Source organism: Calidris pugnax, unplaced genomic scaffold (assembly GCF_001431845.1).
Source record: "Calidris pugnax isolate Ruff unplaced genomic scaffold, ASM143184v1 scaffold435, whole genome shotgun sequence".
Lineage (NCBI taxonomy): Eukaryota > Metazoa > Chordata > Aves > Charadriiformes > Scolopacidae > Calidris > Calidris pugnax.
The window spans coordinates 3325319-3348493 of NW_015091240.1; the positions used below are offsets into that span (position 1 = coordinate 3325319).

Here is a 23175-nt window from a genome sequence, read left to right on the forward strand (position 1 = left end):
TAGTTAAAGTGCAAATCCCCTGGGTTTTCTTCTGTGTAGGCTTGGGATAAAAAAAGGTACAAAAATAGATTTCTCTTAAAATTTGAATTTGTATTTTAAGGAGAATGGAGAAAATTCAGTGGTTTCTAGTATTTTGCAGTGGGCTGGTTTTCAAAGAAAAAAACCCACCCAAACCGACAACAAAATAAAACAACCCAATGCACCCAAAAACCTACTAATCAAGATTATTTCTTCTAAGCAGTGAATTGTGGTGCTGATTATTTGTGTGGGTTTTCTTTCATAAACCCTGAGGATTGCACAGGCATCTTCATGGGTAACCAATCAGCTACCTGGAAATAATGTGGTGTTCAGCTTTGAGAAATGGCCTCTACATCTTCTATAATTTGGAAATTTAAAATAAAAAAATAATTTTACATGGAAATATAATTGATCTCTGGGTGAACATGCTTTGCAAGGCTTAAAGTTTCCAGTAGAATTAGTTTTGGGTTTAGTTTTCTCTAAGAAGTGAATAATGACCATTAGAGGGCAGCTTCAGACTTGAACTAGAATGGACTGCTGACATGCTCATACAATGCTTAAAATAGTTGAGGAAAACCTGCAGACCAGAGAATGTTAGGGAAGCTTTGTTACTGGTGAATGTGGCAGTAAGCACTCAGAATATAGGGACTAGGAATTTAGAGGGGGAAAGCACACAGATTTCATCTCTTCAGTCTGACCTCAAAGCCAAGTTTAGAAGTGTTTACAGATGTTTTCGTTCTAAGTTACATAAGTGTCGCTGTGTTTTTACGCTCTGCACCCTGACCTATCCTCTCTGCAGGCATCAGTTTGTCTAGCTCGGTTTAATATTGCTAGTGCTGCACTGTAACGTCAGGCCTAATGTGGCTGGCGTACATAAATGTCTGTCACATAGGAAGCCCTTCTTCAGCCAGCAGTGCTGTGTTTTTGCTGCAGTACAGTTCTAGAGCCCATTTTTCACTGCGGTACAAGTCTAGATTCCATTAGACACACTTTGTTCTCATGGTGCTATGTCCAAAGTGCTAAACCTCTTGAAGCCAGAAACCTGGGAAGTTATGCTGAAGATGGTAAACTGCTTGACCCACTGCTCACTCTGTTCAGGACTGTTTAGGTGTCTTCTCATAGCAATACTTTGGTGTTCAGGGTCTGAGGATGCAGTGGTGAAGTTGTAAAACTGGTTGTGCTTCTGCCTAAGTTCCCAATGAAAAGTGGCTTATTACTGCGTCAGAGAAGTTGCAGGGACTGGTACAGGTGTCTGCTCCACTGTCATAGCTAGTAACTGCCTAGTTCTCCCCACTGCTTAATCCTCATATGGTATCAGGTCATACCTGTGAAGGCCAATAGATAGGGCTCTAATGATTTCACTTGGGGATTGAATTTCACTTCTAAATAAGCATGTATAAAATGTGCAATTATTTGATCAAACAGTTCCTCCGTTACTTTTCAGCCAAGCCTTCAGGGCAGATTTCAGGCTTTGTATTATAACAGTTACTGATAAGGTAAATGCTCCAAAGAGTTCAGGTAAACGTGATGAACTACGGTGGCCAATTTCCTCACTAGTGTAATCCATTCCAAATCTCAGCACAAGAAACAAATGCACAGTTTAAAAACATATCCTGAACTGATTTGTGAATATTATGAAAATTATGGGTGAGAGAATTTTCTGATTTTACTAAGTTAATTGACTTCACCTTTTATCTAAAACATGATATCGTAGTGATGAATGAAGTTTTCCTTTCCTTGTTTATTACACTTCTAGGCATCTCCACTAATTACAGGGAGAACAAACTACATCCTGACTGTTATCCCACCAGCTTGGCAACTAGAATACAGTGAGCAAATGAGGGGGTTTTTTCTCTCTTTACCTTTTATGCCAACGAGCAGAGCTTTTTAGACCTGAATGAGAGAATTTAACCTCATCCGGGAAAAGGGTTTTGAGAGTGTCTTCATTCCCAAGGCTGTTATGAGAATATACCCCTCCGAGTTAGAAAACTCCCTGATGCCAATGGACACTCTGTCATTTAGGTAATGAAGATGGGTATCAAACACTCACCAGTCACCAAAATTGAAAAATGCTGAAAGCTTTATTAATCAAATAAGAGACAAAATGCATAAGAAAACAGTCCTCTTCTTGTCACTGTGGTGTCTGTCAGGACTATTACATCCATAAAAATGATATGTAATAAAGCTTTCTCTAGGCACAAGAGTTAAGTGCAATGTAGCTACAATGGTTTCTGGTTTTATTTTTCAGAGACCGTCTAAACCTTTTTTTCCCAAAACATGTTATATAACTTTTCCAAAAGGTGGTAACAGAAACTGATGGAAGATCTGTTAGGGAAGGAGTACAAGTTATTTGGAGGAAAATGTGATTCCAGCTTCCCTAGGGTCTCTGCTTTCTTTTTCCAACCATCATCTCTTTCTTCTTCTGATTTTCAATTGCGAACCATATGCTGCAATTTGGTTCAATTGGGAGCCAGGTGGTGCAGAAGTTTGCGAAGTGCATGCATTCATACACTGGCATTGTTCCACGTAGACATAGTTATAATTTATGCTTGTTCCATTTTGGCAAGTTAATGTCACCTCTCTTGTTTGGGTGCTGAACTCGTGGCAGCAGCTACAATCATGTTGCATCTGGTTTGCTTCAAGAGAATACCTGTGTTCCACCGGGAAAAGAAAAGATGACTTCCCATTAAAAACTGATGCACATAAACCCCCCAGTGATTTTTGTTTGGGGATTTATTGGGAGCTTTGTGGGGGTTTTGTGTGTGTTTGTTTTTTGTTAACATCATCTTTTTGCCTGTTCCACACACACTTATGAGTGTGTTTATAATTACATATCTCTTCAATAATGAAACTGTTCTTGCTTACATTGTCTAATCCCACTCAATGGAATCATATAAACGCATTAACTTTGTTACTCTTTTCTAATCATGGAATCGTGTACGTTGGAAAAGACCCTTAAGATCAAGTCCAACTATAAACCTAAAACTGCCAAGTCTACCACTAAACTGTCTCCCTCAGTAGCAGCCAGTTTCTCCAGGGAAATACTGTGGGAAGCAGTGTCAAAAGCTTTACTAAATTGCAGGTAAATTACATCCATAGCCTTTCCCTATCAGGTTAGTCAAGCAGGACCTGCCTTTCCTAAAGGCCCATGCTGACTGGGCCTGATCACCTGGTTGTCCTGTATGTGCCATGTAATGACTTTTGGGGTGATCTGCTCCATAACCTTCCCCAGCACTGAGGTCAGACTGCCGTGCCTGTAGTTCCCTGGATCCTCCTTCTAGCCCTTCTTGTGGATGGGCATCGCATTTGCTAGCCTCCAGTCAAGTGGGCCTTCCCCAGTTAGCCAGGATGACTGATAAATGATGGGAAGTGGCTTAGTGAGCACTTCTGCCATCTCACTGAGTACCCTTGGGTGATTGACTAACTTGAGAGACTAGCATAAATGAAGTGTAAATGAAGCCATATATGTGTTAAATTAAGATTTTTTGAACTTACACCGAGGAGCCAGGACAAGTTCCTTCACAGTATGCCAGCTCAACAGGTTCAGGGGATTCACAGTCACCATGACGGATCACAGTTTTTTTGCTGTAAGGTTTGCAGTTCGTAGCTTAAAAAAAGAGGGGAAAAAACATAGTTCAAATCTCTAGCTCAGAACTATATGATGGCCAAAACAATCTCAAAGTGCATGGTGCCTGGTTTATTGAGCATCTGCAGCGTGTGACAGTGGCGGGGAAATACTGAGTAATCTATCTGGAATTTCCAGGTTATTCTTTGATCTCAGCTGTACACTATTTTTAGAAGAAATGCAGATGCTTGAGCATTGGTGGTTTGAGTTGTGTATTCAGTATCAGGAAAACAAATTTGATTTTTAATTTTGAATAAATAGTGAAAAATAGGGTCTTGATAAATATAATAAGTAAAAACTGGGGCAGAGGAGAATTCTCCAATTGATTAAAGATAGTTAGAAGTTGAATACAGCACTCTTCAAGCAGAAAACACGAACACAGCATTACTTACGTTTACATATTTTGCAGCAGCCATCAGGAGTAGTCTCTGCTTCATCCTTTGCAAAAGTAAAGGAGAATTTGTATTAATACACAGACGACAATCATGAGTATGAATGTGAGTTAGCATTACTAATACTGGGTAGAAGTCTCGTCTGTGATGAGCACTGAATGAAACCATGGGTGACTTCCTGTCCCCACCATAGAAGCCTTGAATCCTTGTAGCCTCATATAAAAATACTAAGCTTTTCTTATTGCTAAGATTACAGCAAGATTAATTTCATTCCTAAAATATGCCTGCAACTTTAGTGAGAGTGATTTATCGTCTTCTTTCCCACCCCTTGTTCTTTTAAACTGCATTCAATTGATGAAGAATTAATTGAAACTTACAGGATCGCACTCTCCTGGGTTGTACTCAGGGCAAACTTTTTTAGTTTGGACTGCAACAAATTGATCTTCAATTTTTTCACATTTGTAATGGCTGCACTGGTCGAGTGGCAGGATCTCATCAACCTAAGATTTGATAAGAAAGGAAAACAATTATTTTTTTCATTGAGATCAGGTATAGTATGGTTACTTTAAAAATGTCTAAGCTAATTAAGTTCTTACACCTCAAAGATTCTCAGATGCTTCTGAACTTCTTTCAAGTGGCAAAAGTGAAATTTTTCAAACTGTGGCTAGCTTGAAAGTTTAAATCCTGATTGTGGAGACTCAGACTATAAATTAGAAACCATTGCCCAGTTAACCACACATTTGTTATTTGTTATTCCAAGTAAGTGTTCGATTCAGAAAAGTCGTGTGTTGTTTTTAGAGTAATTTCAGTGTTAGATTTTTACTAGTAAGGGACACGAGTTGACTTTTAGCTGTTCTAACCTGTATTGGCTAATAGATCTGAAAATGAAAGGAATACTTACATTGAGCACATGAACAGTGTCATTACTTAGTTTGATTGCGCAAGCTACTTCAATACATTTCCCACAGCACTCTCCATCTTCAATCATATATTGATGACCCTACTCACAAGGAGATGAAAGAGAAAGTATGTTTCATTGGTGATGGACAATTCTAGTCTTCCTGTAATTGAGGGCTGACTGGGCAGCCTAGAGAATCTGAACTCACCGGTGGGCAAGAGCTTTCACATTGAACTGTTTCACAATGTACAATATTTGCCTTAGTCACCGGATCTTTCACAGAACTGCAGGTACATTTCTTACATGAATCGATTATTGTTGACATCCCAACCTGGAAGATGGAAAAAAAAAAATTGAAATGGCAACAGTTTCTATATAACGTACAGGCAGAGTTGAAAACATTGCTGAGAACCATTACAGTTGCTGAAATGCAAGTGCAAATACGTTGTTCAGCCCTCTTAGAACATACAGTTGTTTGGCTTTATGCTTTGCAAGATAGCACATATTTGGAGGAAACTAAATGAAGCAATAAAAAAAGAGAAACATGGATTACTAAAATGCAGATAAGACTGGTTTTTACTGCCTTACTATTTTACCAGCTTTTCAGTGCTGCATTTAAGAATTTTTTTTCCCTGTAAGTCATGCTCAGTGGTTATAAAACAATTATAAATTTCAAATGGAGATTAAAATAATCGGGTACATATGCAGAGATAGAAATTTACACATGGATTTTAGTCTTTCTGAAATGTATCCCCAAAGGGCTCAAGTGCTAATGCTTGAATTTTGACTAAATGACCTAAGTACCAATTTTAGCAAAATATTTAGGTATCTATTAAAGCAAAAATCCTAGCTTTATTTTTGAAGGTAGCCTGGGTTTATTTCAAAGAGTAGTTGAGTTTGAGCTATATACATCAGCTTGTTTTGAAAATTCATTAATTCTAGAAGTAGGAGAGAGCTTAAGAAGAAAGTACATCACTAAACATGGTACCTTCTTGTTTTATGCTACATATTGAGGAACTCTTCTGTGACAATTTCGTTTTTAACATTAGAAAAAATCAACCCAAACATTCCAGTTAAAGGCTATAGATAAAAAGACATATACTGGGAAAACTTTCTCAAGGGCTTATTTTGGTAGAAAGCGTGTACATTTCACTTCCAGCAATTTAACACTATAAGTATAGCATTCTCACCGTGTACATTGTACCGTCAATCACACAGATGTCAGGTATTTGTTCTGAAAAACAACAACAAAATAGTTCCAGAGTGAACTCAAATTGTGCAACTCTGAGAAGTCAAGTTGTTATCAAGGTTTGTTAGTAACACAGAGATTATGGAGAACTTGAATTTGATCCCCCCTACATGCTTAGGCCTCATATTTAGTATACTTGGATATTTAAAATTCTTCGAAATTATCTGGAAGAGTTGAGGAAGAATGGCTTTGAGTTTGAAAAATCCCTTTTTTACCCTTTTGATATCAGGTTCACTTCAGATTAAATTAGTTGTTTCCTCTTTGAACCCTAAAATTCCAGTAACCTTCAAAGATGCGTTTGTCTTTGATTCTTTAAGACCTCTCAGAACACAGCTTGGATGGAAGATTGACTCTGAATAGAAAAAGGTATTCTTACTGTGGTAGTATAAATAACTTGACAACATGGCAGAGTCTATTCCTGTCTTTCACGGAACTACTTCAAACTTTGCTGTTCCTTTGTTTTGACCTTCTTTTGGGCTTAATTTGTGGCTACCTTTTGCTTTTTACTCTTTTTCTATAAATATATGTGCATAAAAAGATACGTATATAAAAAATTATGTATATAAATGAACATATATAACTTGGATTTTTAAATTTTCATGAGCATTCAACAGCAGTGTAAGTATAACATTTTTCATACATTGAAAATTCAGTTGCTGATTACACTTTGTATTATTGCTGCATGTTACTTGCTTTTGTAGTTAACTGTTAAGGTTTCTGCTGGCTTATTCTTATCTTTCTGCATCTTAGTTTAGCTGCAGTTGGGCTAATGTTAATGGGCTCCAATGTTATGCTAATGACATTAAATAAAATCATTAATAACCTTTATGATTTTCGATATGGGGATAATTGAGCTACACAGACCACTTGAAGGTTCAAAGTATTATGCTTCTCTCCCACCCATTCCAATTCTTTTAGCAAACTTCATTGAAAATAGCATTTTGTTTTTAAATAAACTTCTAATGCATATTTGGCCGAAAATGATGCATGTTAACTGAGCCAGAATGATTTAAAGACGGTTTTGCTGTTATTGTGATACATGAAGAACTTGGTTAGATATTAGCAGAAGTACAAATGTAATTTACTGGGGTGTATATAGGTATTTTTAATACGCACGGCATTCAAATTCAGGACAACATGGATCTTTCGGTGGTAGTACAGGCATGGAAATAAATCCTAGGTCACAAACTGGTTTCTGAACTGTTTGGCATTGGAGCGGCTGGCATTGTACGGTAGCAGTGAGAGGGTCACAGACACACTTCTGGCATTCACTTATCCAGTTCTCTCCAGGCTGAAAACACACAAATGATTTATTTTTAAGTGCTCTCTCACCCTAGTTGTTCTGTTTCAACTTGAGATAGGCTCTCAAAGTAGGTAGGGAGTTCAGATTAGAGTTTTCTTCGCATATGACTTCAAGCCTCAATAGCACACAATCTGAGAACAATTACAGAATTTTCTTCTGTGTAGAAAGAATGGGATTTTAACACTTTCCTAGCTAGTCTACTTATTTCTGTGATATCTAAATGTCTCATATTAAAAAAAGTCTCTCCCACGCTATTAGTATGCTCTTCCATCTCCACATTACTTAAAAACCTGGTAATGCCAGGTAGAAGAGTTGTGTGTTCTCAGATCATTTGTAACATGACTGGTTTTGTTATTGAAATACATACGAGTTGATTTGAATTGCCTATCAGAGGACAGAAATTGGACTGGTTTTGCAGTGGTGATATATTAGAAAATAGCAAGCAGAACCACCTTTCGTGGAGGATTGACATCAGTACAGTTCCTTTCTACTGAAGTTGTGAGAGATGTCGCTGTGGTTGGAGAGACAGAAGAAAATACATGTTCTGGGGATGAGGCGGCTTCTGTTGTAGTTTCTAAGGCAACTGGAGTGAAAGGAGTTGTCGAAGGACAGGGTCCCTGGAAAGGGTCAATTTCGCATTCCTTGCTGCAAAGTGCATAAAAATTGCAGCCAGCACTATCTGTTCTGTTATATACAACTTCACCTAAAAAGGAAAATGGGAGGAGAAATTAAAGGACCAATGAAAATACCTCAGGAAAAAAAAACCAAGAAAATATTGTTAAAATATAAAGTGTATTGATTTATAAAAAGCTTATACTGCTTATAAAAATAAGACACTTACCAGGAGAAAACAAATTGCCAAACACGTGACAAAAACATGGAGTTGTTCTGCTCGGTGTAACATATGTACTTGTTTCTGGTATTACACGAGTGCTTGGAGAAGAGATGAAGGTTGCAGTGGTGCCAGCGGTGGTTCTTATTTTTGATTCGGGGGTAGTGGATGCCGTAGTGGTTGATGTAGGAGGCTGTGTTACCACCGTGGAGGTTTCTACTGGAGCAGATGTGGCTGTGGATGTTGTGGTGCTTTCTGCAGTGGTTCTGGAGGTGGTGGCAGTGCTACTGGCTGAGGTGGGCACTGTTGGTGTGGCTGTGGTGGTTGTGATAATGGTTGTGCCTGGTGGTGGTGGTGGAGGAGAGGTCTTTGTGGTGCTGGTGCTGCTGGTGGTTGTGATGATGGTCGTGCCTTGTGATGGTGGGGCGGTGGTACTGGGGATTGCAGTGGTGCCAGCGGTGGATCTTAGTTTTGATTCGGGGGTAGTGGATGCCATAGTGGTTGATGTAGGAGGCTGTGTTGCCACCGTGGAAGTTTCTTCTGGAGCAGAAGTAGCCGTGGACATTTTGGTGGTTTCTGCAGTGTTTCTGGAGGTGGTGCTACTGGCTGAGCTGGGCGCTGTGGTTGGTGTGGGTGTGATGATGGTTGTTCCTTGTATTGGAGCTGGAGAGGTGCTGGAGGTGCTGGCTCTGCTTGTCTCAGTAATGATGGTTGTACCTTGGGTTGGTAGAGTAGTAGTACCGGGGATTGCAGTGGTGCCAGGTATTGCAGTGGTGCCAGCAGTGGTTCTTATTTTTGATTCGGGGGTAGTGGATGCCGTAGTGGTTGATGTAGGAGGCTGTGTTGCCACCGTGGAGGTTTCTACTGGAGCAGATGTGGCTGTGGATGTTGTGGTGCTTTCTGCAGTGGTTCTGGAGGTGGTGGCAGTGCTACTGGCTGAGGTGGGCACTGTTGGTGTGGCTGTGGTGGGTATTATGATGGTTGTGCCTGGTGGTGGTGGTGGAGGAGAGGTCTTTGTGGTGCTGGTGCTGCTGGTGGTTGTGATGATGGTCGTGCCTTGTGATGGTGGGGCGGTGGTACTGGGGATTGCAGTGGTGCCAGCGGTGGTTCTTAGTTTTGATTCGGGGGTAGTGGATGCCGTAGTGGTTGATGTAGGAGGCTGTGTTGCCACCGTGGAGGTTTCTACTGGAGCAGATGTGGCTGTGGATGTTGTGGTGCTTTCTGCAGTGGTTCTGGAGGTGGTGGCAGTGCTACTGGCTGAGGTGGGCACTGTTGGTGTGGCTGTGGTGGGTATTATGATGGTTGTGCCTGGTGGTGGTGGTGGAGGAGAGGTCTTTGTGGTGCTGGTGCTGCTGGTGGTTGTGATGATGGTCGTGCCTTGTGATGGTGGGGCGGTGGTACTGGGGATTGCAGTGGTGCCAGCGGTGGTTCTTAGTTTTGATTCGGGGGTAGTGGATGCCGTAGTGGTTGATGTAGGAGGCTGTGTTGCCACCGTGGAGGTTTCTACTGGAGCAGATGTGGCTGTGGATGTTGTGGTGCTTTCTGCAGTGGTTCTGGAGGTGGTGGCAGTGCTACTGGCTGAGGTGGGCACTGTTGGTGTGGCTGTGGTGGGTATTATGATGGTTGTGCCTGGTGGTGGTGGTGGAGGAGAGGTCTTTGTGGTGCTGGTGCTGCTGGTGGTTGTGATGATGGTCGTGCCTTGTGATGGTGGGGCGGTGGTACTGGGGATTGCAGTGGTGCCAGCGGTGGTTCTTAGTTTTGATTCGGGGGTAGTGGATGCCGTAGTGGTTGATGTAGGAGGCTGTGTTGCCACCGTGGAGGTTTCTACTGGAGCAGATGTGGCTGTGGATGTTGTGGTGCTTTCTGCAGTGGTTCTGGAGGTGGTGGCAGTGCTACTGGCTGAGGTGGGCACTGTTGGTGTGGCTGTGGTGGGTATTATGATGGTTGTGCCTGGTGGTGGTGGTGGAGGAGAGGTCTTTGTGGTGCTGGTGCTGCTGGTGGTTGTGATGATGGTCGTGCCTTGTGATGGTGGGGCGGTGGTACTGGGGATTGCAGTGGTGCCAGCGGTGGTTCTTAGTTTTGATTCGGGGGTAGTGGATGCCGTAGTGGTTGATGTAGGAGGCTGTGTTGCCACCGTGGAGGTTTCTACTGGAGCAGATGTGGCTGTGGATGTTGTGGTGCTTTCTGCAGTGGTTCTGGAGGTGGTGGCAGTGCTACTGGCTGAGGTGGGCACTGTTGGTGTGGCTGTGGTGGGTATTATGATGGTTGTGCCTGGTGGTGGTGGTGGAGGAGAGGTCTTTGTGGTGCTGGTGCTGCTGGTGGTCGTGATGATGGTTGTGCCTTTTGTTGTTGGGGCAGCGGTGCTGAGGATAACTGTGGTGCCAGCGGTGGTTACTGTTGCTGGCTGGGTGAGGGTGGAGGCAGAAGTTCCTGCTGCTGGAGTTTCGTTTCCCACAGTGGAGGTTTCTCTGGGTGTGTAGCCTGCAGTGGTTGTTGTTGGTGCTGATGTTGTCTGACAGTCACAGCACAGCACCTTGATCTCATAGTCAAAGCAAAAGGGATACTTTGTGATCTGATCTTTATTTCTGCACACAAGACCGGCGTCAAGGCTGCACTCAAATTTCTGTCCCAGTTTGTCCAGACTCCTATCAGGGTAATCTTTAGCACGGCACTCGATATCTTGTGGCTTGTCGCACAGTGCATACCCAGCAGCTCTTATTTTTGCAAATGTCTCTATGTCTCCATTTTCGCTACCAGAGCTAGGGGAGTCCAGGTTAAACCACTGTGTCCAGGCGCAGCGCTGCTGGCACCCGTTTGTGGTCTTGGAGGTGATGGCAGTCGTGGTGGTTTCTGCGGTGGGCACAGGTGCTGTGGATGTGATGATGGTTGTGCCTTCTGTCAGACGGGGAGAGGTCTTTGTGGTGCTGGTGCTGCTGGTGGTAGCGATGATGGTCGTGCCTTGTGATGGTGGGACAGCGGTACTGGGTATTGCAGTGGTGCCAGCAGTGGTTCTTAGTTTTGATTCGGGGGTAGTGGATGCCGTAGTGGTTGATGTAGGAGGCTGTGTTGCCACCGTGGAGGTTTCTGCTGGACCCGATGTGCCTGTGGACATTGTGGTGCTTTCTGCAGTGGTTCTAGATGTAGTGGTGGTGCTACTGGCTGAGGTGGACACTGTTGGTGTGGGTGTGGTGGGTATTATGATGGTTGTGCCTGGTGGAGTTGACGGAGAGGTCTTTGTGGTGCTGGTGCTGCTGGTGGTAGTGATGATGGTCGTCGTGCCTTGTGATGGTGGGACAGTGGTACTGGGGATTGCAGTGGTGCCAGTGGTGGTTCTTAGTTTTGATTCAGGGGTAGTGGTGGCTGTAGGGGTTGACGTAGGAAGCTGTGTTGCTACCGTGGAGGTTTCTACTGGAGCAGATGTGGCTGTGGACGTTGTGGTGCTTCCTGTTGTCGTCCTGGAGGTGGTGGTGGTGGCACTGGCTGAGGTGGGCACTGTTGGTGTGGGTGTGTTGATGGTTGTACCTTCTGTTGGCAGAGGTCTTGTCCTGATGATAACTGTGCTGACTGTGGTTGTTGACATCGCTGACTCTGTGAGGGTTGAGGCAGTACTTGGTGATGCTGATGTCTGCGTTGCCACAGAGGTGATTTCTGCTGGAGTTGACTTGGTCTGATAACCTGTTGTGCTTTCTCTGTCTCTTGGTGACAGTGTAGGTATTTCTGTTTTTTGCGCTTCCGTTTCTTGTTTTTGTGTTGTTGGTTTTATCCTTGTCTGTAATGTATATGGCGTTGGTTTTACAGCAGTCGTCGTGAATTCTTCTGTGGTTCTTGGTGTTGTAGTTTCTATTTCTGAACATGGTATGTAGCTGCAGCATGATATTCTGATTTCATAATTATAGCAGTACTTAGATTGTTGGTCTTTGTTATTGCATATTAGTCCTGTGCTTTGACTACATTCTACCGTTTGGTTAAGATTGTTTATTTCTGTGTCTGGGTGTTCTTTGGATCTGCATTGAACAGCGTTAGGGTTTTCACACACACTGTATCCTTCATCTCTGAGTTTTTCAAATGTTTCATAATCTCCACTGTCCTCATTGTTTTCAGGCTGTGTGGAATCGTACCATTCTGACCATGCACATACATTCTTCACACATACAGTTGTTACTGGTGTTGTGGTTGCCATTTCTGCAAGTAAAAGGAGGCAATATAAGTCTTATCTGTTCTTATTAAGGAAGGTGCCATTAAAACTTATTGATCTTCCATACATTTTAATGTTCTATGTAATATTATATATGTTAAAGTCGTATTTTAATTTTAATGAATTTGCTTGACAGTCTTGAATTTCATCCCAAAGTATTATTTTTCTAATGGTATTTTATGTGAAATTTGTTTAAAAACTATAGTTAAATATAGCTAATATGATATCCTCCATGTAGGATGTCAATACATAGGAAAATATGATCTCATGGTTGCTATAGTGTAAGTAAGCAGAGGTTTTAATTCTCCTTGGTATTATCTCTGTACTTATTTAAACTTAACTGCATAACCACACAGGCTTTAAAATATATTTACAGGTTAATGACTTTTCTACTTATTTTAATATTGTGACATGTAATAAATTTATAAATAGAAAATAGAAAAAATACATTTAACATATATGTATTTTATATAAAATACATTATAATATAGAATACACATATACAATATATATGAAATATATAATCTAATAAGTATTTTCTACTTATTTAATAAGATTTATTTTCATATTCTTAGCATTATGGAGATAAGCATGTGGAATATATACCACTTTCTGCATATGAATGTTAGTTAATGGAAAACTTAAATGTTTAGTATTGTAGTATTTATGTAGTATTGTAGAATTTTGTGGAAATGTTTCTCACAATTTTTCAGAATTATATAGTCATTATAATGACTGCAGAAGTAATGTAGAAATGTACTCCAGGAGTAGAAGGAAACTGTTGATTTGGTAACTAAATACAATCAGGACAGGTTCCAAAGATTGGTAATTGTCTTCTGTGTTTTCTGATGATGTTCTAAAACCGAGGGTGCAATGATTAATAAGCTCTATTATTTTTTTTCCCCTGGAAAAATCATGTTGAAACCTTGGTGAAACAAAGTGAGATTTTAAGAAACGTGTATTCATTTCTACATTCTTGATTATGGTCTCCTTTAGCAACAGAAGCTGCCAGATGAGTTGGTGGCTCCAGCAAAGTCAACAGTTTAAAGTAAAATTATATGCCATTAACTGATGAAAAGCCCCCTCCTTTCAGGCAATTTTCAGGCCCTTCCAGAGATTGTTCAGTTTTTTTAAAGATTATTCATTCCTACCTGAAGCAGTAGTTGTGGGCTGACTTGTAGAAAATGTAAATGGTGGTGTTGTAGAGATGCCACATTTAAAGATATTTCTGTTTATTGTTCCGTTGACATCACATGTTGCACTGAAACACCATCCAGTTCCATCTGTGGTGTTGTAGATGAGTTCACCATATTTATAGCTGTTCCCTTCATAAATGCAGTGGCATGCTGTAATTCAGAAGTAGTTTATTGTCAGGCATCTATGAAAAGATAATATCCAGTGTTTCATTTTGTTAAGTATTCTTCTTAGCTGTCTTACCTGTATCATCGAACTTGCACTGCAAACCTTCTGATGTACATTCACTGCAATAAAAAACATTAGAAAACACATCTTTTTTATTATGAGGTAATTTAATTAGTCATCCTTCTGCCAGATAGTAACATCAAAAGACAGGGCACTTTTTTTGTGTTTATTCCTTGAATGTCCAGTTCATGTTGGCTTCTTTTTGCCATTGTTTTCCAAAATCTTTCTCATATTAATCCCAAACTTACAAAATAGTAGTGAAGCTAAATATTATGCAAAGCTACAGGTAGAAGTCTTAAGGAAGACTTTCCTCCTTTCCTGTTATTACTTTCCTTGCATTTGCAACCGTTTTGTACTAAAAAGTAGGCTTCAAACAGAAAGAGTTTAAATACTACAAGATAAATACTACAAGAAGTGTAAGAATGTAATAAAATCCTTGGAAGTAGACCTCTATTAGATATTTATAATCCTGGAACAATATTTTTCCTGCCATAGGAATGGGAAATAGAGAAAGCCTGGTGATAAAGGACTTGCTGTTCTTCTTGTATCTTTATGCTGAGGATTTACAACCATAAGAACTTCTTACTACTAATGTAGTAAAAAAAAAAGGCATTAGATAGTAAGGCATTGTTTTTACACAGGCAGCGTAAACTAGCCCTGTCATGTAACAGGGACATGCAATTTCCCACTGCTGTTTTTATCATGTTTTCTTGTACCCAGTTAGACTGGTATGTTAAGTCTTACCATAAGTTACATTCATCTCGTTTGTATATCTTTCCGTCTTCATTATCGTAACAGTCACAGAGACTGACACATTTCATCTGATCCTCATGAAAATATGGCTTGTCTGGTGGGCAGTTAGGGTAGCATCCTGAAGGGAGAAGAAGGGCATAGAAAAGGTAGAAAAGGTGAGAATGAGGGACAGCCAGTGAAAGTTTTATTTGGGCAGAATGTTTTTGTAGGTCTTGTTTTTAATAGTCGTAACTTTTACTACTTAAATTTTTCCAATAATTCTAGGAAGTAATGCAGAATACTAGCATCAGAAGCACCCACCCACAAGAACTAGAGATGTTTTTAACTCCAGTTTCCATACTCTGCCTCCACTTGTGTGGATATAATGATGTTGAAGAAAATTGAATAGTGCAAATGCAACCGATAGGGGAAATACACTCCATTAAAAGCATTAAAAAATAATAAAATGTACCAACTTAAAGGTACTTGCAGCTTTTTTTACCTTCTAAACCTGGCAAGTTATGGAGGCATTTTCCACTTGGGTTCCTACAGGTCTTCATACAGGAGGCTCCACAAGGTTTATAGTGCCATTCACATTCCCCTTGTTGGTTGTAGTAATCACAGAACAGTGCTAAGGAGAAACAGAAATATGGACGTGTTCAGGGAAAAAAAAGAGCTTTATTGACTCATGTCTGTTCATCATATCCCTGCAATGCTTCTTGAACAGTCTCGAAAACAGTGAATGAATTGGTGAAATTGTGTGACCATCAAAACAGCTTAAAGAGAAGAGTTTACACAGTGAGATTATAATGCACATACATATTATACCTAGAGTGTGAATTCAAGGACATCAGCAAGGCATTGTACATTTAACTACACTCTCAGAAGAAGTGTTTATGACATAAAACTCACGACAGATTGATGGGGTTCTCCAGGCTATGCAGACACCAACTTCACTACATGCTTGAGCATAGGCAGCTACTGCTGTACAAAAGCAATCACAGTCTCCTCCAGTGTCACATGCACAAGCATCTGTCACGCATGCTTCATAATATTTTGCTGGTTCAACCTGTTATTTAAAAGAAATTTAATACTTTACATCCTGCCTTCTAATTTTTTTCTCAGCTTTGCTAGGGTAATTTTTCTTAAAATGCTAATATCTCAGAAGAAAAGCCTACATCAGGAATTTCTTTTTCTTTTGTTTGTGTATAGTATTAAAAAACAGAGATGATGCGAAGTGATACATTCAAGTCACATATTGACAGATTTTTAGACACCCAGACTTGTGTCCTAGTGGAAAATCAGATTTGTGTTTCCAAGCAATGTTAGGCAACTGCACTTGAAGGTCTGTGCCAGTGGCGAGAACTAAGGTAATGGGAAGAGCACAGTTACTCTGCATTGTTTGGTATGTACTTAGTGTCAGACAAAAGCTATGATGATACTTCATTACTACGTTATTATTTCATTGAGCTTGTGCTCTGTACATAGTATATGAGAATTTTCAGTCAAGTTACAATACAAAAAAATATATAGTAATTACAAAATCATTATTCTTTTGTAATACATCAGTACTTCCTATGAACTAAATGTCCTTTTATTTCTTATGGGTAGGGAGTATAAATCTGTCCTGTTGAGTGGAATTCAGATTGAAGTTTTCCTGACACAGCTCAAAGTGAAACATGCTAATGAATTAGGCAACCACGTTAAAATGTACTAAGATAGCAGTTTCAATAATACACAGACCTAGTCTTCACACAGTAAATTTCTGCCCTGGTAATACCTGAGAGTGACAGGCAGCGAAGACGTTGCTGTTGATGATGCTACACTGCTTCTCTGACCAGGACTTTCGATAAGGGTTGGTAGAACATGGGTCCTTTATGCTATAAGCATCAGGACATGTAGAGGATACTTTCCAGCTGTTTCCAAACTCTAGGACATTCTGTACCACAGACTGACTTCTTGTAGTAAAGTCATTGATGCCGTTGCCATCATAATTTCCACAGAGGCCACAGATCTGGCCCTGAAAAAGGAAGTAAGTAAAAAAATAATGAATATGAGAAAACTTGAAGCAACATCTAAGACTAAAAGAATGCTTGAAATGGTGCCATTCCGTTCTAACATTCCTCAAACATCTTCATCCTTTGTTTCCTCAGCAACAGAACATGACCACTATAGCTAGAAGGATACTGCTGTTGACCTTTCTTCTTTTAAATCTGAACAAGAAAACCATCTTTGTCATTGTAACTTTCTTTGAGGTATGTCTTTAACAATGAAATGAGGACTCACAGTTAGCCAGCTAAGCTTTTCATTTAAGCCTTGTTTTATACAATATACGTACATATGAAAACAAGCCTTACAAAGCTGTAATAAATACTACCAGTCCAGCCACATAGTCTACTCACGTCTTTACTGATGACTGCTCACACATGTGAAAAAAATGTAATTTTTTTGCATATGCAGAAATATTCCTCATTCTAAGTTTATGGTCTGTAAAACGGTGATAGGCTACAATAGATGCTATGCTTTCTCTATGAACCTAAGGTGCATACTTTCCATATTACTATTATTTTTATAAAGTGCCAGTGGGTGAGGAAGCCAAAGACTCCATGACACTGAAATAAATTTGTATATCTAGTTCTAAATTACACTAAATTTATATACCCAATTGATAAGTCACTGCTGTATACAATAAGGTAGCAAATTCCTCATTTACTACAGTTTTTAGTATTTATATATCATAAACTAGGAGAAGGAATATGAGAACAGGAATGCATTTTCCTTATCACCTGTATAGATATATACTTGAAAAATACATATTAGCATTTTACAAAAGGGTTTCACTCATAATATTTCACTTCCCTGTTATTGAAGGATGATAATTTAATTTGTACGTTGAGAGCCGGAAACAAAGGATTACTTTCAAGTTCAAGACTACTCTATTGATCTCTCTATGTAGCTATGTAATTTTATTAAGGTCTGGTAACCTTTACCAAGGTTCAGTGAGTATTTTTAACAAAGTCCAAAATAGTGTTTTGCCAGCTCAAGTTTTGTGAGGCCAAATAGGCACTGAAAGCTGCCTTCAGAGCTTCCAGAGGCACCAGAGGAATGAAAACCAATATGGGATGTCCTGCAGGAATGCTAGAGACATCACCTGTTTGGGATCTTGGCAGGGTCTCAACAAAATTCACACCCAGTGCAAGTCTGGACTGTAAATTGCCATTTAACTGCTAGTTTCATACCTTAAAATCAGGGCTGAGCTTGATGAAGATGCTGGTTTTCTTGTCCCACATGAGGATCAGTCCGCTCGTGGTTTCAATTACTATGTACATACCCATATAGCGGAGTGTGTATGGCACCTCATCATTTTGTCCTCTCTTTACAACACTGACATGCTCCTCACCAAGTATCAGTTCATAGCTCTGAAACAGGAGGAAAAGGTGATTAGAAATTAAATCAATAACTGAAGCTGTGCTCTTAAACATCTTCTTCTGCTTTTAAGAGTGCTATGACCAGTTCGTGTAATGAAAACAAATAATCCATTCTCCCAAGCCCTGAACAGATACAGAACAAAACTGCTCTATATGCAAAATCTTCTTACCTCTAAGAAAACTTTGATAGATTTTGAGCAAGTTGTCCCAGTGTTGCCACAGGGAATATTTTCAGTGACAACCCTGAATGTCCCATTGACTGTCCCACAGTGGTCCTGGGTAGAAAATAACATTTAAAAATATACTTTATTTTTGTAGACACGACTAAGGTGATGTCTCATTTACTATTGCTAATTCCCAGTACCTGGACTAGTGTATATTCACAGTTTCCGTTGAAACTGAACCTCTTGTCATCAAAGGTATTATAATGACCATCTCCATAAATAGCACAAGTGCCCAGACATTCCTCTTCCGTGCATTCCCACTTCCTATTCTTGCATACACTAGGAATAAGAATAAAACATTTTAATAATAAAACAACTCACTGTTTCATGTAGACAATATCCCAACAACTCAGTATTTGTTTGGCAACTCATCCCTGCTAAATATTATACTGATTTTGGAGTTAAAATAGTCTTTTATGTTTTTCATGTAAAGAATGATAACAAAATTATGTTCTGCTACTCCGAGTGCATTAACTGCAAAACAGGATAATACTTAATGAATGCTGTAGTCCCAAAGTTTTCCTCCCATTCTGTGCTTTGGCCATCTGCCTAAATCAGAAGGAAACCTGCTCATACTATTTCATTCAAAACTAAAAGACCCATCAACTGATGAAAGGTGCAATAAAAGTCTTTCCTCACTGCTGTACTATTTAAGATCTTTGGAAAAGCAAATGATGAAACCAGGAACACTGCTTCCAAGAAAATGTTTACCAGGTGTTACAGTCAACGTTGATCTTTTCCCCAGGCTGATAAATGACTTCATTGTGAATACACGGGCATTCCTCTTCAGGAATACAGCCACCATTCCCATCCAACACAAGCCCAGCTGGGCATACGCAACCAGATGTACATTGTGTGCTATACTGGAAAAGTCAAGAGGAAGATACAATTTCATGATGAAATAATCACAATAGAAAAAGGAAGTTTAAATTATCATAAAATGTCTTTATATGGTCTTATTTCTGCCCAGCTTAAATGGGAGAAGACTATGAAGTACTTATAGGACAATGGAATAAAAAGAAAGTTATTAGCCATTGATTTAATAGAATATAAATCTGTTAAATGTTTTATGTATGTGAATTCTGATTGCTGTGCTGGAGCCTGTGAAATTTGAAATACATTAATCTTAAGTCTTGCTCTGTGTTAGGTGAAGAACCCTTGCACTTTGTAGTGGTTGATTTGTGGTTGAATGGAGCTTTAAAAAGAAAATAAGTAAATTTTTTTTTCAGTTTGGTTGAGTTTCACTGAAATCTGTTTATCTCATATGGTGCTTATTCATCTTATTAATGAAATGGCATGTGACTACCTTGCACCTATGTGAAGTAATATGGGGAGGTTTAGATTAGATATTAGGAAGAATTACTTTACTAAGAGACTGGTCAGACACTGGAACAGCCTGCCCAGGGAGGTGGTGGAGTCACCATCCCTGGAGGTATTTAAGAAATGTGTAGACGTGGCACTTCAGGGCATGCTCTAGTGCCCGAGATTGTTGGTTTGTGTTTGTTTGTGGTGGTGGTTTTTTTTTTTTGGTTGGTTGGTTGGTTGGGTTTTTTTGTGGTTGGACTCAATGATCTCAAAGGTCCCTTCCAACCATGAAAATTCTGTGATTAATGTCTGTGATAATTAGATGTGCAAGAAGTTCACAAATGCATCATGCTATGAGAAAGAATGATTTCTCCTAGCCAGTTTGTAGTCAGTTATTTTCTCCTAAAGAACTAAAATGTGTAGCTGACCCCTAGATATTTTCACTACTAATTACTGTTACCTGCAGTGGCTGAAGTTAGGTAGACAGTAATCTTATGAATTAAATGGGATGTTACTTTATTATATTTTGGTCTAAAGGTCCCATTGCTAATGCTTCATAACATGGTTTTAGGGTTTTGCTACAAGAACAAAGTATCTGTGTTGTAGATTTGGAGTAGATCAGACAGATGGATCAATTTAGCACCAAAAGCACAGACAAAATCTGGAAGCACCATTTCATCCAGCCATGACATACTTACACACTGTATATCCAGAGTCTGGCAACTTTTTTGACATTCTGCTCCAGTTATTCCTGCGGTGATGTTTCCACAATCGAAGTAGACCATAGGAGATTCACAAACTAGAGGAAGGAAAGAAGGGGAAGCAGTAAGAAAACACACATGTTTTATCCCACGGCTGTAGCCATTAAAACCATCTAGAAATTCCTTGGAAAGTGCATATTTCAGTTAGTAGGGATTGCTGTCCCTATTCAATCTGCTAAATAGATTAACTTCATAGCACTGAATTTCCAGAAACCCCCCTGCAGTATTTAAGAAAAAAATCTTTGTGAAAAAGACTTCTTATCATTAATCTAGGTTCACTCCCATCTTTTATGATGACTGTTGCACTGTAACTGAGAAACAATTCTATTATTTAAGAATCCATTAAGAAAGATCAATTCTATCTATTTCTGTCCAAAACCTGGCACAGAGAAAAAGAGAAATGGAAGACTTCATTTTACCTGGAGTTGGACTGGGTGTTCCAATGCAATTCAGTCTTCCCTGGATGCAAGTGCTGTAAGAGAGGGAAAAACATATTTTTTTTCCCCTCTCAGACCTTGTATTGCAACTGAGAGCTACTTCTCTCTTGTCAAGTTTCAGAATTTGTGAAGGAATTCCAGAATGCTTCTTTGCAGTCTCAGGAAAGAATTTCCCTCAATACCACTTCTGTTGTGGCTTTCGTATGATACTAATTACTGCTTAAGAGGAAAAATCATGGGTTGATTCCGCCGAGCCCTGGGGAACACCGCTTTTGATTGCCTCCCACCTGGTTTTAATTCCATTCACCCCAACTCTTTGGGCCCAGCCATCCAGCCCGTTTTTAACACAGTGAAGCCTATGCCCATCCTGGCCATAAGCAGCCAGTTTCTCCAGGAGAATGCTCTGGGAAGTCATGTCAAAAGCTTCACTAAATTCCAGGTAAACAACATCCACAGCCTTTCCCTATCAGGTTAGTCAAGCAGGACCTGCCTTTCCTAAACCCATGCTGACTGGGCCAGATCGACCAGCTCCCTTGGGAACCTTGGGAAGGTCCCATCTGGCCCTATAGATCTGTGTGTGTCTACGTGGCGTAGCAGATCGCTGTTTCCTATTGGATTATAGGTGTTTCATTCTGCTTCCCATCCCTGTCTTCCAGCTCAGGGGAATATGTATCATTCTTAGAAGTTGAAAATATAGTTGAAAAAATGAGAGCATTGTACTGAAATTCAGGCAAGGCAGGATGAGACCATTTTAAATGTAGCATATTTTAATGAGAAACTACATATGCTATTGCTTGAGTGTTTTGCAAAAGATTCACTTACCATACAAGCCCATTTTCATGGACAACTTCTCCAAATGGTATGGGAGATCCTCTATAGTAGCAGGGGCATTCATTAGCAGGCACACATTTGCCACTTTCATCCATGTAGGTTCCATTTACGCAGGTACAGCCATCGACTGGGACAAACTTAATGTTGCATGTGACATCAGGCTCACTCAGAGACCGACAAGTGGGTTGACAGGAAGAGATGGTATAGCTGTAGCTTAGGGATTTGGGACATGTGGTGGTGTATTTTGCTTGAGAGAGAAAAATAAAATAGGTTTGTTAATTACAGATGGTAATTTCTGGTGGGAAAAGAGAAACCACATGCAGTAGAAATATCATATAAACAGTACTGTACACTTCTGCCTATGTTGCATCTTTCGTATCAATATATTTCTGAGTACTTCCTGAGTTAGACCTGAAAAGCTACTGTACATGTGGAATAAGTGAAATATGCAAATAATAAAATATTTTTTCAAATGAAATTTCAGAAAGAACCCTCCTTTTTTGCTGCCATTCATTGCCAAGAATTCTAAACTTTTTGACGTACGGGACAAGATGTTTCTGTGAATGTCTCCTGGTGTGCTGAAAACAGACATACTGGGTCAAAGGAACCCAGCATGCAGCTTTAGAGACCCGCAAGTGTTCTGGTTAGTATTATTAGTAGTCTTATTCTAATATGTTACCTTTTCTCTACAATAACTTGTGATACATAAGGCTATAGTGAAATTTAAAGTCATACAGAAACAAGTGGAGGCACTTCCCTAATAGCAGTCTCTTTCCTAAGCAAGCTACGTCTGCCATCTATTCATCTTTGCTCTTGTTCTAAGGGAACAGCAGACAATTCCAGGAGTGCACTTAACAAAATCCCTACCTCGCACTCACTATATTTGTCTAGAAATCAGTATAAAATAATCACTGATCAGCAGGTTTTATTGATGTGCGTTCTTAGGGGAGGGCATAGTTAAGAGCACTTACAACAGACGTCAGTCCTCCATCCACTCAGCTGGATTCCTTTTGCAGCACATGCTCTCACGTAGGAAGACAGGGCTGCACACAGACAGTCCTCACTATTTTCACAGTTGCATGTGTCAAACATGCAGTTCTAAGAATGCAGAGAAAAAGAAAATCTTGGTACTGATAATATCGTCAATCTAAAAAAAATGAACGCTATCTCTCTTGTCTTATGCACTAATCATTCTTCAGATATGCTCACTCATAGACAACACCAACATAGCTTTATCCATTTCCAGTCTTTATCTAAGTTTCCTGGCAGAGGAGAATGAAGGTAATGTAAATTTGGTCAGTGTTTGTAGTTATTATTGGGAAATGGTGGTTTTAAAGTCTCTTACACATTTAAGAGTATAAGCTTCATGTTCCTCTGAACCGTATTTACTAATATGCTGCACAATAGCGTACAAAGCTCTATTCACAGAAGGCAGTCTAAACACGTCATTTCACCAGTGTCCATACCTGGATGTAATGTTGCAACACAAACAGAAACGCATGTTGAAAGAAGGAAGTGCTGCC

The 23175-nt window shown here is 39.9% G+C and overlaps 1 protein-coding gene across 1 annotated transcript in view; it reads right to left on the bottom strand.

Moving 5' to 3' along the window:
* Nucleotides 1-2165: 2165 nt before the first annotated feature.
* The window catches only part of LOC106898625 (mucin-2-like), a 31089-nt gene continuing 10079 nt past the window's right edge, over nucleotides 2166-23175 (bottom strand). The window contains exons 17-41 of the mRNA XM_014959936.1: nucleotides 22624-22750; nucleotides 21644-21899; nucleotides 20804-20856; nucleotides 20322-20422; nucleotides 19030-19181; nucleotides 18459-18597; nucleotides 18265-18369; nucleotides 17906-18085; nucleotides 16447-16686; nucleotides 15579-15735; nucleotides 15169-15297; nucleotides 14679-14805; nucleotides 13950-13993; nucleotides 13664-13858; nucleotides 8753-12499; nucleotides 8327-8659; nucleotides 7938-8188; nucleotides 7299-7473; nucleotides 6124-6167; nucleotides 5142-5264; nucleotides 4937-5035; nucleotides 4413-4535; nucleotides 4036-4081; nucleotides 3514-3625; nucleotides 2166-2668 (exon numbers count right to left, since the gene is read on the bottom strand). Of these exons, the coding sequence (XP_014815422.1) occupies nucleotides 2425-2668; nucleotides 3514-3625; nucleotides 4036-4081; nucleotides 4413-4535; nucleotides 4937-5035; nucleotides 5142-5264; nucleotides 6124-6167; nucleotides 7299-7473; nucleotides 7938-8188; nucleotides 8327-8659; nucleotides 8753-12499; nucleotides 13664-13858; nucleotides 13950-13993; nucleotides 14679-14805; nucleotides 15169-15297; nucleotides 15579-15735; nucleotides 16447-16686; nucleotides 17906-18085; nucleotides 18265-18369; nucleotides 18459-18597; nucleotides 19030-19181; nucleotides 20322-20422; nucleotides 20804-20856; nucleotides 21644-21899; nucleotides 22624-22750 (7302 nt within the window). The 3' untranslated portion in view covers nucleotides 2166-2424. The remainder of the gene's footprint in view (nucleotides 2669-3513; nucleotides 3626-4035; nucleotides 4082-4412; nucleotides 4536-4936; nucleotides 5036-5141; nucleotides 5265-6123; nucleotides 6168-7298; nucleotides 7474-7937; nucleotides 8189-8326; nucleotides 8660-8752; nucleotides 12500-13663; nucleotides 13859-13949; nucleotides 13994-14678; nucleotides 14806-15168; nucleotides 15298-15578; nucleotides 15736-16446; nucleotides 16687-17905; nucleotides 18086-18264; nucleotides 18370-18458; nucleotides 18598-19029; nucleotides 19182-20321; nucleotides 20423-20803; nucleotides 20857-21643; nucleotides 21900-22623; nucleotides 22751-23175) is intronic.